The 15,163-nt window shown below is 41.2% G+C and overlaps 1 protein-coding gene and 1 long non-coding RNA gene across 2 annotated transcripts; both read left to right on the top strand.

Moving 5' to 3' along the window:
• Positions 1-621: 621 nt before the first annotated feature.
• Positions 622-7,469, top strand: LOC308310022 (aquaporin-3-like; the record flags this gene model as incomplete). The annotated part of the gene is made up of 7 exons (XM_080756052.1): positions 622-729; positions 2,634-2,760; positions 3,266-3,403; positions 3,488-3,606; positions 5,101-5,239; positions 6,523-6,601; positions 7,141-7,469. The coding sequence occupies 7 exons, from the start codon at positions 622-624 to the stop codon at positions 7,307-7,309; spliced, it is 879 nt and encodes a 292-aa protein (XP_080612178.1). The 3' UTR covers positions 7,310-7,469.
• A 2,175-nt stretch (positions 7,470-9,644) lies between these two features.
• LOC308310360 lies at positions 9,645-14,713 on the top strand. Its single transcript, XR_013963491.1, has 3 exons — positions 9,645-9,894; positions 11,956-12,090; positions 14,320-14,713. It is a non-coding gene; the product is annotated as an uncharacterized lncRNA (long non-coding RNA).
• The last annotated feature ends 450 nt before the right edge of the window (positions 14,714-15,163 follow it).

Raw genomic sequence — 15,163 nt, 5'->3', positions numbered from 1 at the left:
GATCTACAAGCTCATCTACAAGCTGCTATTTAAACATTCAATCAGATAACCCAGTAACTGAGTATCAATGGATCCTTTCTCAAGTCATTATTCAAATTACTACTTTTAATTCCACTTCAGTCATTATGTTTTTTTTAAAGAAACAATACTTTATCTACTTGAGTAACAGTGCTCAACTACTGTATTCTACCCACCTCTGCCTACCACAGGTCAATCATTGGAAAACGCTCTAATCTATGAAATATGTAACATTGACAAAGACCAATGTTAAGGCCATTTTCACTATGATCTTAGTTTTAGTTTGTTTGATATAGGTAATACATCAAATGCATTATGCATAGAAATAGTATACAGTAGGTAAACCAAGAACCTATCATCACCAGTCTTAAACATTATAATTAAATAAATAAAGTATACTATAGGATGCCAGTTCAACAAATGAACCTGGCATCTGTCTACATATCTATACATATAAGCCTGCAAGGACGTCAAGGCTATAGGGCAAGTGCTTCAGGCTAAAGTGGAATCTGAAGAGGTGAGTCTTCAGATGTTGGCAGAAGATCGGGAGTAATATATGCTCCTTAACAGTCATTGTTTACCCCCTCCTATCACAGGTTCATGATGGGAAGACAACAGGACGTGTTAGACCGGCTGGCACAGAGCTTCCAGACGCGACACCCTCTGCTGCGCCAGGCCCTGGCGGAATGTCTGGGCACCCTCATCCTGGTGGTGAGTCACTTTAACCCAGTGGTTTATTTGAACCTTTTTCATGTCAAGGTCCATTGTTTATTCACCATTTGCACATGCACAAAACTATATCATTAGATTCTAGAAAATTATAGATAAGATAACGTTGATCAAAATGAAAAATCTTCTACATTCTCTAATTGTGTATACTTCTTGTTAATGAACTAGTAATGCAGATGTTTAGAATCGAACTTAGGTCTAAATGGGTCATGGTTCTCAACCACACTGCCTGTCTCCTCAGCTCTTTAGAAAACAGAACATCTACAGTATATCTATAGGCTATATTTTCAGGTCAGGATACCAATTTCATCCAATCAGGAGAAAGAAAACATTGTACACATACAGTACATTCATGACATATTGTAGGTCGGATAAACAAATGAAACTGGTGGAAGTGATGACAGAAGTACGGTAATACGGCAGCAGACCGAATTAGAACAATTTAAGCTGATAAATCCTCCTTCCCGACTGGATGAAATTGATATCCCCACCTGAAGAGTATTTTCTGTTTATTAAAGAGCTGGAGAGAGGTCCACCAAATCTTGTGTGCGATAGGGACTTTATTGCTTTTATTTTTACACAAAGCACTTGAGCCCTTGGAACAAACAATAGCCAAAATGAGTGGGGGTCCCAGCTAAGAAGTCCTTGGCCTGAAAAACGTTGAAGACCCCCTGCTCTATCAACAACTACTATCATAATATTCAGCTTAAACCTTTAACATAAAAAACAGTTTTGTTTTAACAACAAATATTTAACACTTTACAGCACCGTTCAAACGCTTACACACCTTGGAATACGGCTAAGACAAACAACAGGCAGGCAAATCCGTGGTTTTCAGTGTAACCTATATGAAAGCATCAACAGCATGGGGAGAGTGTGACGGTGTTGTTCTGATAGCCAGCAGTGCAGTCCGCTCAACGCCCTCTGAGAAAAACCTCATCTATTTGTTATGCTGCTGCCCAGAAGCCATGCTCGAAAGTAACATTATTCTATACATCTAATCTAAGAGGCAAATTATTGTGCTTTTTTCTCCCATACAATTACAGTATATGAATTATATAGCCTATATATCAAAGTGCTACTGCAAGGGGAAATCCAAACATTTAAAAAACTATTACAATAATAATAATAAAAAACAGTGAAATGAATAGAATTCAGATCAAACGTCAGCTGTACAGAGCTGAGAAAAGGTTTAAAAAGTATAAAAAGCACACAATGCATCAATACAGGCCTATTCATACTCCCGTTGTAGGTGATTTAGGACAGGTGACCACCAAAACGGTGCTTAGTAAAAAAAAAAAGACAGATGTGTTTGGGTGAGACGTCATGCTGTCATTATCACCTACAACTGGAGTTTGAATAGGCCTTTAGTCCATCTAGGCAAATGCCTTGTTAAAAAAAAATACATACCGGTATAGTGCTCAAGAAAGACGCAGGAGCGCAAAGCACCAACGAGCTGACCAGAATGGCGAACCGGGATGACTGGAAGCAACAATGGAGGGCTCGTCTAAAGACCACCTAGAGAGATTATGTGGTGTTTTCCCAGCACCCCTCATGCTCAGGGAGATTCCCCGACTAAAACTGCAACTCCCATACACACGACCCATTGGTGGTCAGGGAGACACCCTGACTAAAACTACAAGCAGGTCTCAACGGGAGGCTCGAGCCCTGGGTCAAAGTGATGAAGTTATTGACACTGTCTTTGACCTATTTCTTCTATATGTCATCACTGTCGGGTGGTAACCATGTCCAAAACTGTTATTTTTTAGAAAATAGAAAAAAGTGTGTGTGTGTGTGTGTGTGTGTGTGTGTGTGTGTGTGTGTGTGTGTGTGTGTGTGTGTGTGTGTGTGTGTGCGCGTGCGCGTGCGTGCGTTCCACTGTGCAGATGTTTGGATGCGGTGCAGTGGCACAGATGGTGTTAAGTGGCGGCTCTCATGGCATGTTCCTGAGTGTCAATCTGGCCTTTGGCTTTGCTGCAACACTGGGCGTCCTGGTGAGCGGACAGGTGTCAGGTGAGAGCAATTATAGATCTAGTTGTGGAAAGTAACTGGTAAGTATTTGACTTAAGTGCTGTAGTACAATTTTGAGGTATATCCAATTTCCGGTGCTTTTACTTCTACATCTCAGAGGCAAATATTGTACATTAATTTACTCCAAGCTCACAATGCGTTGCGAGCTTGTAGATCTCCTATTCAAAGGATCTCTGGGTTCCTTGAGGGAGTTCCAAAAGGACCCTTACAGGTCTGTAACTCTGAGAGTGTGGAACAAATGGAACCAAATGGACCCGTAATGAAACAAAATTCCATTTATACACTCTCAGAGTTATGGGGGTGGTTGAAATTAAAAGGTTTAATAACCAGTGAATAAGAATGTCACTACTCACTAATAATTGTTAAAGCGCAGCACAAGGCTGCTTTTCCTATGATTAGGGGGACATTTGAACATGGCAGTGTCATTTTTTTCATATGTTTAGAGGGACATTTGAACGTGGTAGTGATATTGTTTTCCTATGTTTAGGAGGACATTTAAACCCGGCAGTGACATTTGCAGTATGTTTACTGGGCAGAGAGCCTTGGAGGAAGTTCCCTGTGTTTTTCTGCTCCCAGACGCTGGGCGCTTTCCTGGCTTCTGCCATCATATTCTGCATGTATTTTGGTATGTGTCTGAAAAATCTATAAATCAATCAATAAAGAAATAAATTAACAATAACAATAACAGTGATTTATATGTTTCCTACAGATGCATTATGTGACTTTGGCCAGGGTGTATTCATGGTAGAGGGGGTGAATGCTACTGCTGGTATATTTGCCACCTACCCATCCAGTCACGTCAGCCTGCTTAACGGAGTCTTTGATCAGGTGAGTTGTATTCCTGTGGGTTGTGTGTTTAACCTATTTTATAGGTTCAATTACATCATTTGTTGCTGTTTCAATGCATAATGGCAATGGTTGAAGTGTGATTTTTTTCATGATTATAATAGTTTGTCCAATCTGTATGGTAGAGTATGTTAAGTAAGCGATAATGTCTGGCTAGGTGGTCATTGTCGCCTTGTCGGGAGATAATTCACCGACAGGGTGATTAACCACCGACGAGAAGCGGAGCAGGCTGTTATCTAGAAATAACAAACCAATCAGACCAATCAGAATCAAGCATTCAACCAAGCCATGTAATAATAAAATATAACTTATACAATTGGGGTGGTTGTATGTTGTCTCCCTGCTCTTCTATTGAGACATTTAGATCGTGTCAAAGATCAATTTTGACCTGATGGTCAACATTCAAATCATCCCCTGTGCAAGAAGGCTATTAGCTTTTTCGATCCGACCAATAATATTGGTCGGATCGAAAAAGCTTATAGAGCCTGCCTTCTTCCTGACATATTATGTCTCAGTTATAGTATTGGGACCTACATCAGAGTACACGGTGTACTGTGTTGTACCAATTATGGAGATCCTTGATGTAATCCGTATATTGGAATGGCATATGATCATTTTGTGGCAGATTGGTTGGTACTGCGCTTCTGGACAACTGTATATCCAAACTACTCCACGGGCATAACACTCCCTAGAATGCATTTCTATCTATAAAAAGATTCACACTTGCGTGAAGTGAGTGGCGCTCATTTCATCATACATCACATTCCGTGCTCAGCCAATCAAATCATTTCCGTGGTACACACACTCAGACACACAAAGCTGGGCATACTCAGAAATCAGATGGACAGAGTTTTTCAGACATACGTAATCCCTACTTCTCATAAAACAGAGGGAGGGAGATGGTGCCCCTCCACCTGATTCTCCATCTCCTCTCTGTACTGTGTCTCATCACCATTCGTGACTAGACCCACCACTGTCATATTGTCAGCTAATTTGATGATGTGATTGGAGCTGGAACTGGCAGAACAGTCGTGAGTCAGTAAGGTGAACAGGAATGGACTGAGTCGACGCAGCGCTGGGGAGGGGTGCATGTGTTTGTTCCGACATACTAACAGTCCGACATTAGTCCGACACCCTACCCCTATAACCCTTACCTCACCTGTCCACCAGTGACATAATCGATGGGAAATCCAAGCTAATAGAAACTGCAGGCTTTCTATTATTCTTAATACAAACTAATCTGCCTAACGATGATGTCACTGGTGGACGGATGTCTGAACTGCACAGCCCTCCTATGAGACACAGACTGAGTAGAAATGTTTGGGGGTATTTTATCATGCACATTAGTGAGGACCAATTCTATATGAAGATAGGTTGAAGTGGTGAAGTGGTCCTGTAACACTGGTTGAGAATGGATCATGGAAGTGCTCCTTTTACTGTACCACTGAACAATGCACCCCTGTCCTTGTATCTTAGTTGATTGGAACGGCATCGCTGGTGGTGTGCATCCTGGCTATAATGGACCCTCATAACAACCCCGTTCCCAGAGGACTGGAGGCCTTTAGTGTGGGTCTGGTGGTGCTGGTGCTCGGTCTGTCCATGGGCTTCAATTCAGGTTAGTATGGGCCTGGTGGTGCTGGTGCTGGTGCTCGGTCTGTCCATGGGCTTCAATTCAGGTTAGTATGGGCCTGGTGGTGCTGGTGCTCGGTCTGTCCATGGGCTTCAATGCAGGTTAGTGTGGGCCTGGTGGTGCAGGTACTCGGTCTGTCCATGGGCTTCAATGCAGGTTAGTATGGGCCTGGTGGTGCAGGTACTCGGTCTGTCCATGGGCTTCAATGCAGGTTAGTATGGGCCTGGTGGTGCTGGTACTCGGTCTGTCCATGGGCTTATAGAGGTATCACAATGACAATCAATCAACTTCATTAATTTTACTCCTTCGCCCTTTCTTAGTGTTTTTCCCCCTGATAAAGTTGTTTTTCTTTGTTGTTTTCTCATGTCCCCCAAAGTCTTTGGGTATCTATATCTATTATCTATATCATATCAATTTGAGATATTATTATTGTCACATCACAGGTTTACAGGTGTAAAACAGTGGGTGGAATTCCTGTTATATTTACACTGTACACATCTATAGATTACTATCTCTGTATTACCTTGCTTATACTGTAAGTTGCTTTAGGAGCGTCTGCTAATGCCTAAATTGAAAATAGTTCTGGCAGACATACTTATTTCCTGTGTCGAGAAATTACCTCACGGGCAGATAGCTCTTTCAACCAATCAGATCATAAATGGGGTTGATTATATTCACCCCACCAATGAATTATTTATTAAATGTCGTACGCTGAAATTTAAGAATTTAGTTGAATTTAAAACATTAGAGATACTGCTTAGAGCCAAATTGAAAACACTTCCAGACTGTATCCAAGGGTTGTTCACAATGAGAGAGAGCTGTTATTCACTCAGAGGTAAATGTATGTTTAAACAAAAAAAAGAAAGGATCAACGTGAGAAGTAATTGTATAACGATAAAGGGAGTGAAGATGTGGAACAGATGTGATGAGGAATTGAAAGACTGTGTAGCTAAGGATAAATTTAAGAAGTTATTCAAAAAAAAAGTATTAAATAGCTATACAGAGTAAAGGAACTACTACTTCATGTTACTACTGTGACTTTTATTAGCATATTGTTCTTTTTTTGTTTTGTTTTTGCTTGTTTATTCAGAAAGAAGAAGAAAAAAAAAATGAAAAAAAATGAAAAAATTGAAAAGAAACATGAATATTGCACTGTTCAGTAGAAATGTTGTTTGAGGACCTCAATTCCAGTTCACCAAGAATCGATTATGGGTTATTTGTTATAATCAATTTGTTTGATTAAGTGTTGCACTCCCAAATGCATGCAGGCTATGCATTCAACCCAGCCAGGGACCTAGGACCACGCCTCTTCACAGCGCTGGCAGGCTGGGGTGACCAGGTCTTCACGTAAGTTCTGTTCTGTACACCTCCTGAGCGCTGGTGGAAAGACACTACAAGGACCATTTCTCAATACTGTACATTAAAGCACTGGTTCTCAAACACTGGGTCGGGACACATTTGTGGGTCACGGACACATTTGTATGGCTCCCTTTATACTGTTTTTCCTGCAAAAAAATATATAATGTATTATTTATTCAAAAAAGATTCAGTAGCCTATAACATTCCCCAAAAAATATACAAATATTTCCATAAATTAAAAACAAAATTCGATGATTTTTACAGTAATCTCGTGAAGAAATAAACAAAATATCAAAGAATCAATTACAAAACAAATGTTTCAGAAGTAGTGAAAATAGACAAGCTCTCAACGTGACGTGAAGTGCCTTGTTGTGAGCTTGTAGATCGGCCATTTTCACTAGTTTGGGTCGTGGGCGAGCGTCTTAATTTCGTTTTGGAATTAACGTTTTGGAACCACTGCATTATACCGCTTTTCTTGAACCGTTTCATGTTTGTTCTCTCTCTCTCTCTCTCTCTCTCTCTCTCAGAACCAGATCCTACTGGTCTCTGGTCCCCCTGTTTGTCCCCTTCCTGGGTGCAGCAGTCGGGGTGATGGTGTACCAGCTGATGGTTGGATGTCAGGTGGAGGCAGAGGTGAAGCCTGAGGAGGGAAGAGTGGGGGTTCAAAACATGAAACTTTCCCATATCACCACATAAAGGTCATTTTCAACCATTTTAATCAATATCACGTACCAGATAAAGATCCGTTCATTCTAAAGGACATTTAAACCTGTCTAAAGGACCCTCAGTTTGAAATTGTGCATTGATTATGCCACGGAACCACGTTTGACACCCTTTCATTCTTCTGCCTAGACATAATGTCATGTCCTAGTGTGAGTGAATAGGGGAAGGGGATCAATGTCACGTGATTCTTTGTTTGACGGCACAAAAACCCAGATGTGTGTCTCAAAGAATGTGATTATTGGCAGAATTGAGAAAAAGTATACAATATGTCCCGTTTTCATTTTTCGGTTGTTAATAATACATGGTACAATTAATATAGCGCTTTTCAATGTATACTCAAAGTTGCTTTACAGAACAAAATAATATAAACAGTTTTATTAGGAATATAAACTAGTTAAAAAGTTTAAAAGGTTCAAAACTAGAAACTACGGTAGGCAAACAAAGTGGGGGTTGGGGAATTATGAAGGTGGGGGCAGCACGGATGTGAGCTGGGAGTGAGTTCCACTGTACATTCCACAGTGAGGGGGCCAGGTTCGCTTGTGGGGTTGCAATTATACCTACACAACAATAGTTCAACATATATGATGCCCTTTGACGGAAAGAAAATACAAAAAATGTAACAATGTGTACATTCCCTAATAATGCAATTCCATATCTGTTGTTTTCACCCATGGCGGATTCGGCCAAGCCCCCAAAATACCTGTATGTGTGTCTCATCGCTGGGAACTCAATCTACTCTATAAAACCCTCCTTATTAAACCGAAAATGCATTGCCATTTACCAATTGTATGCAATCAGGATAGGCATGCTACAGGTTTTTGCATTAGTTCGACCTCCCGTTAGTTCGACCTAACACTATCCCAAACCTTAACCTAACCCTAACCTCACAGGAATCCACAGGTGAATTGTATAACCCGCACTTCCGCAGGGCAGATTAGTTGTAACCCGTCACGTATGTTGTGAGCCACAGGTGAATTGTAACCCGCAGCACAGGTCAAACTAACCGGAGGTGTGACAGTCAAGTCCCCAGCTTGTGTCAAGTCCACAGCTTGTGTCAAGTCCCCAACTTGTGTTTGGTGTACATCAAATAGCCGATGTACACCGTACTATACGGTGTACATACGGTGTATAGGGTAAAAGTTGAGTGAGCTGTCTCATCCAAGACCCAAATTGCATATTCTTTATAGCCTACTCTTGTTTGTCCAATAAGGAGTCTCCACTCTCCAGCTCCTTATTAAACTGAAAATGCATTTACCAATTGTATGTAATCAGGATAGAGAACTCAGGCATGCTACGGGTTAAACAAGTGACATTGGAAGTGACGACACAAATAAACTAGCACATTTTTTAACCGGGACACTATAACATTTAAGCTGATAATTAAGGAAAACTCTATGGCAATGATTAACCTTTTTTTTCCAATATAACTCACCTACCTCATGTGATCCCTAAACTTGGCAGCCTGTTAACTAACATCCATTTCTAACATTGTATACAATGTAACTTTATTTTGTGTGTAAATAAAATGACGTTTGTGACCAATCTTGTCTATTTCATGTCAAGGACCCCCAAATTAGCCAGGAGACCCCCATCTGAAAACATTTTGTGCCAGGAGAACCCCATGCGAAATTTGGGTTGTAAATATTTAAAACATATTCCAAATTGTCACAAGCTTTTTCATGAGCTCAAACTGTGACACACCCTAGTCGGACAAACGGTTGCTTTGTACGTACCAGATCTATACGTGTGTGTGTGTGTGTGTGTGTGTGTGTGTGTGTGTGTGTGTGTGTGAGAGAGAGAGAGAGAGAGAGAGAGGGGGAGAGTGACAAAAAACTGCAAACTAGCCTACTATTCCATCTCACAAGTGGTCAAACCCTCGCACTTCATTATGCAAGGGGTGCACGCATCGACAGAAGTGAATGTGCATTGCCGCCCATGGGCGCACTAAACAACCAAACAGTGCAAAGCGGGTGCTTATATGACCACACCTCCCCTAATCTCTCTTTTGGGTTATGGGCTAAAGTTTGGGAACCACTGATCTAATCTATCTATCAGCGACAGTTACACACCTCCTCCACCAGGGGGCGAAAGACATTAAGGCAAGTGCCCTGGATCCTGTGTTCATTCTTGGCAGTCACGTTGACCAGGAAGTAGAATGTCGCGTCACGCGTTCTCCCCTAAGGTTCTTCCTGTTGACACACACGAGGTTTCTCCTAAACGAAGACGGTCTCACAACAAAGGAGGTTAAAAATGTCTCATAAAATGAGTTAAAATGTCTCTTAAATTAGTTTAAATGTATCATAAAGGAGGTCAAATGTCGCATAAAGGAGGAAAAACGTTTCTTAAAGGAGATAAAACGAATCAAATGGAGTCTGTACGGCTGGAGATAAATGGACACATGACGTCGGTGGGCGAGCAGATATTGTGTGTTTTGGAGAAACACACAAGCGGTGATGTTTCTCGGGTCAGAGTGTTTGTGTTGGAGCGCCTAAGTGCTGCAGCACAGTTCATGTGCAGCCTATTCCAGAGAGAGATGGAGACACTACACACTGTTGCAGGTGAGACGCGCCCGTAACTTGCTCCTCCAAGGGAGCTAGCTCTCTTGGCGTGGCTTGTTGCCTGCCTGGTTGGAGATCGGGGTTCGATTCCAGCTCAGGGTGCTAAATGCGTTACATTGGTGTCGGAAGTGGCCGAGGACCCCTGCAGCGTTTCAAATTATTGAAATGAATAATCATGTATTTGGCCACGGACCCCCATCTGAAAATAATGTTGTGACATCGAGGGACCCCATTTAAGATGTGTGATCTTTTTTTAATTTACTCAATTTGTCAATTTATTTAAGTTTAAAGGGGTTAAACTGTTTTTGATGCAATATTGCTTTTGCACTTTGGGGTCCCCGGACCCCACTTTGAAAAACACTATTGGGAATCTTTCACATTTGAGATATTTGACTTGCTCTATGGTGTGCCTTGGTCACACAAGGTTAAGTAAGTTAAAAGTTAAAAATAATAAAATAAAAATAACACTGCTAGACCAGTGTTTCTCAAAGTGTGGCCCACGGACCCCCAGGGGTTCAACTATCTATAAAGGAGGTCGGCAACATTTTTGACATGTTTTCATTGACAGTGTGCCATATCAACATTAATTATGACAGTCACACCACATCGAAATTAAATATTTCCAACTGATTTTGATTGTCCACAGGCTGTACATACAGTTACAACCTTTATTTTGTACCTTCTTCTTTAGAAATATTTTCTTTCACACCAGGATGTACTGATCATTAGACTCTCAGACTCGGATCAGATTTCTCTCTCACACTTATGCCAGTCGGTGTGCCTGGCACTTCTTGCAGGAACCTAGCCCCATATGTTCCCTCTCCCTACGCTCATTCTGTAGCTCCGAGATGAGGTCACACACTGGGCCTATGTTTCGGCTATGTAAGTTTCTTACCCTGACGCCACGATTAATCCAAACGTGAAGGGGACGTGAAGTGTTTACACTAATTCAACCATAACAACGGCCAAGAAAATCCAACTAGAGATTTGAACCGAGCCTTTACGTCAGTCGCTTCCATGTTTATCAAGGAAGTTGAAAAGCTTTAGCGCCTCCCCGGCACCTCCCCTGGTCGAAATTTCCAACTGACTTCAGTTCACTCGACATGCACACGCACACGCACACTTCCTTGATAAACATGGAAGCGACTGACAAAATACGGGACGTAAAGGCTCGGTTCAAATCTCTAGTTGGATTTTCTTGGCCGTTGTTCTGGTTGAATTAGTGTAAACCCTTCACGTCCCCTTCACGTTTGGATTAATCGTGGCGTCAGGGTAAGAAACTTACATAGCCGAAACTTGCGCCGTTTCTGAAACGCGGGAGGGGCCCAGTGTGTGACCTCATCTCGGAGCTACAGAATGAGCGTAGGGAGAGGGAACATATGGGGCTAGCAGGAACCCAAAGAACAAAATAAATGAACTGTAACCAGAAACAAACAATGCATCAATTAACCTCATATACTGAAACATAACATAAAACTCTAATATAGACATGAACTTAATGTTGACAGAAACAAAACAAACCTTGCTGGCGACACCATGCTGCTTACAAATGACCCCCTTCCCTCTCACGGAAGCGTAAACATTCTCTGGGCTAGTGAGCCTTCTATCAGGACATGAACTATATATGGTAAATCCGCCGGAAATGAACCAAATGAGCTACTTCCATTCCATTAGGAAACCTAAGTTCAGGACAAATACTAATAAAGAATATAAAATATAACCAAAATGACATGACAGTCACAAAGTCAGTACAATTATAATGGTTAAACACAAATCGTTCAAGTTCATGAAATATTGAAAGATATTGTATAATGATACACTTTGCACTGGTGTATTGAGCATAAGCTATATATGACTGATTATTCTCGTTTAACCATATGAGAGTACCTGTCACGTTAAATGAGTGATGTCATATCTTGGTTTGACCTGATTAGGCCTGCATTAGGTTAGACAGCCTACAAAAAGATGCTCTCTCATTTCTGTTCATAAAGATAGCCTGATGAAGGCTGCATAGACCGAAACATTGCTGTTTTCCCTATTCAAGTTTTTTTTCTCCCACAGAGCACCACAATGAGAGGTCTAGAGAGATGGCCTCCAAAAGACATTCAATGTTGTCAGGGGAACAGCCAGAGAAGGACGAGGGAAGTGGACTGTTTCATGCAAGGACAAACCCTTTTGTAAAGTTGTACCGTAGAGGTAGGTGTTTTATTAACTTACTTTTGGGTTATTGTTATCGTGTACTCTGGCTTTTGTGAACACCCCCCAGACAGTTGTTACGTTACTCGATTCAGTATTTAGATATTTGATGTTCGTTTTTATCAGACACGCCCTTTCTTATACAAAGAAATATAGCTGCAAGCAGCGATATGACGGGACCAAACAATTAGCCCTTTTAGGCTGCTTGGTCACCCAGCGGTATTGCAGCTATTCGTACCCCAAACATACAGACAGACGAGGTATGAGTTATGCCTGTTTAAAGTGCTGTTATTGCTGCTTAATCGCAGCTATATTTTTTTGTAGAAAGTTTCACATACAAACTTCTCTTCAACTGGGATTTCAGCTAATGGTTAATAGATTGTGTATGGAAAGTTTCATGCTAATTACTCAAAAATCCCAGCAGAAAATCTGCGTCTTACTGGTGGAAAATCTGAGGGCAGAGCTTATACTGGTCAAAGTGACAGATCATGTGTTCTGTATGGCACATGTGTAAACAGGATCAATGTCTTTTGGTCAAACGAGGCATGAGTTATGCTAGACCTAGAATGCCTGTGATCATTTAATTATACTTCGTACATTTTCATGTATCACAGGCATAGACCGCTTGCACCAGGTCCTGGTAGAAATGAAAGATGCGCTGCATAAATGTGATAAATGCTCCGTTTGTACTCACCCATTAAATAATTCCAAAGACGTGGAGTGAAATATGTTCTGGCACAAAACGTGTATTTAGTCAATTATCTCCACTTTTTCAAGAGATACACACGGACATCTTTCTCTCCGGGCGAGGGGGGCCGGAATAATCTATGAACTGATTTTACAAATACGTCCTGTTTACGTCATCACCAATTGACCAGGGAAACACAAAAGTTTGGGTCACACAATTGTCAGGTGCTTTGCGATAGGTGCTGGGTAATTAATCACACCACCTGCCATGTTAAAGTCCGACCAGAAATCAAGCGTGGTGATCTATGGCTCTGTATGTGAAATACTGTATATACTGTATGAAACAATATGCCTGTTCAAAGTTTTCATTTTCAAATGATTGCTATAGCACCCCCCTTTGTCTAATTAGAGTAAGACTGGTTTCAGCTGGTTATCATTTGGCAAGACCCTCTATCATACTGTAAAGTTTCATAAACACATGAGTTAAACTTTTAACGAGGTCGCTCCGTTGCGACTTGCAGGAAGGATGAGTGGGAGAAAAAAATACAGTATCATTGTGTCGCTCTCAAGCCACTCGGATCAAGATTAAGGGTTCACTGGCTAAAAGGCTTGTGTTAAGTTATGCATTTACTATGAAAACCTGCATCTCCTGTTCGTCCGTTCATAAGTAGCAGTTCATAGTATGATGACTGTGCTAGCACAATCATATCTTAAATTATATATTGTATGATGATGACTGCTAACAGTATTATCATAAAATATATCTCAGTTTGAAGATTCAAATTATGGATAATAACAATACAACTTACAAGCCTATTAATACCTTATATTTCATATGTGTGAGCCTGTAGAACTGTTCAAGCTAGAGACAGTTTTGCCAAGTCTGGTCATTTTAAGCTACTTTGGACTTGTTTATCTGTAAAGCTGCTTTAAAATATTGGTGGTCCTTCACTTGAAAATGTGTTGCTTTAGTTTAGACAACAGCTAGCTGCTAGCAGGAGGCTACAGCAGCTGCTGCCATAATTAATTTAGCGCAATTTTCTGTCCCAGAACTTATGGATATGTTTGTGTGGTTTCACTGGTTGCGCATCTTTCTTTTCTAGTAAGTAAAACAAAGTACTTTTAACGCATCTCTCTCTCTCTCTCTCTCTCTCTCTTTCTCTCTCTCTCTCTCTCTCTCTCTCTCTCTCTCTCTCTCTCTCTCTCATATACACACACGCACGTGCGCACACACATGAGACACCTCGGTGCACTCTGCTGGAGACCTACTATTGGAACATGTTTGTTGAAACTTCCAACAACCTGTTTGAGTGTCAATTACTGTTTTCAATTTATTTATTTTTGTAGCGTTCTTCTTTTGTCATAACCTTCTGTTGAACACTTGCTACTTATTTGTAACTATTCAAATGCAATGTTTTCAATACAAAACACAAAAGATGCATGAAAAGTACATGAATGAGTGATTAAATGGTCTTTAATCACGTGGCTCAAAAATGTAATGTTCAAGCCCTGAAAACTCTCTCTTTGGGTCTTTTTTTCTAGACCTCCTGCACCTCCCTGTGTGTAAAGAGCAAGTTTTCACTGAACAACAGGAGAGGAGCTCCAGTCTGGTCCAGGAGGAACCAGAGGAGGCTGATGGGTCAACGTTGACATTACTAGCAGTGGAAAGTGAAGATGATGATGAAAACAGACAGACGGAGCCTCTAGCCAGCACTTCAACTGCAGAACACACGAAATCACAAGCTGATGTAGAGCACCGTGGAACATCACAACCAACTAGTGATGACCAGCTCCACTCTTCATACTGTTCTGAATCTGATATCGAAGACAGTGATGATTGGGAGAAGACCAGTGAAGGTCAGTCAACTTTAAACACACTGAAATCACACAAGAGACAACATGTGGAAGGACAAAGATTGGAACCAGAGGAGGCTGATGGGTCAACGTTGACATTACTAGCAGTGGAAAGTGAAGATTGTGATAAAAACAGACAGACAGAGCCTCTAGTCAGCACCTCAACTGAACACATGAAAACACAAGCTGAAAACACTGAGACCAGTGAAGGCCAGGAGAAGACCAGTGAAGGCCAGTCAACTTTAAACACATTGAAATCACTCAAGACACATATGGAAGGACAAAGCAAGCCACCCCAGGACCTGAAAGCATCAAAACAAACGCACACAAGGATTCATACAGTGGAAAAGCCCTTTACTTGTAATGTGTGTGGTAAAGTCTTTAGTCACAATAGTAGTCTAGAAAGACACATGGTGGCTCATAAAGGGGAAAAGCCCTTTACTTGTCACGTGTGTGGCAAATGCTGTGCTCGGAGTTGTCATCTAAAATCACACATGATGACTCATACAGGGGAAAAGCCCTTTACTTGTAA

Source organism: Protomyctophum bolini (assembly GCF_963924005.1).
Source record: "Protomyctophum bolini genome assembly, chromosome: 22".
In the NCBI taxonomy this organism is placed as follows: domain Eukaryota; kingdom Metazoa; phylum Chordata; class Actinopteri; order Myctophiformes; family Myctophidae; genus Protomyctophum; species Protomyctophum bolini.
This window is presented reverse-complemented; position numbering and strand designations above follow the sequence as displayed.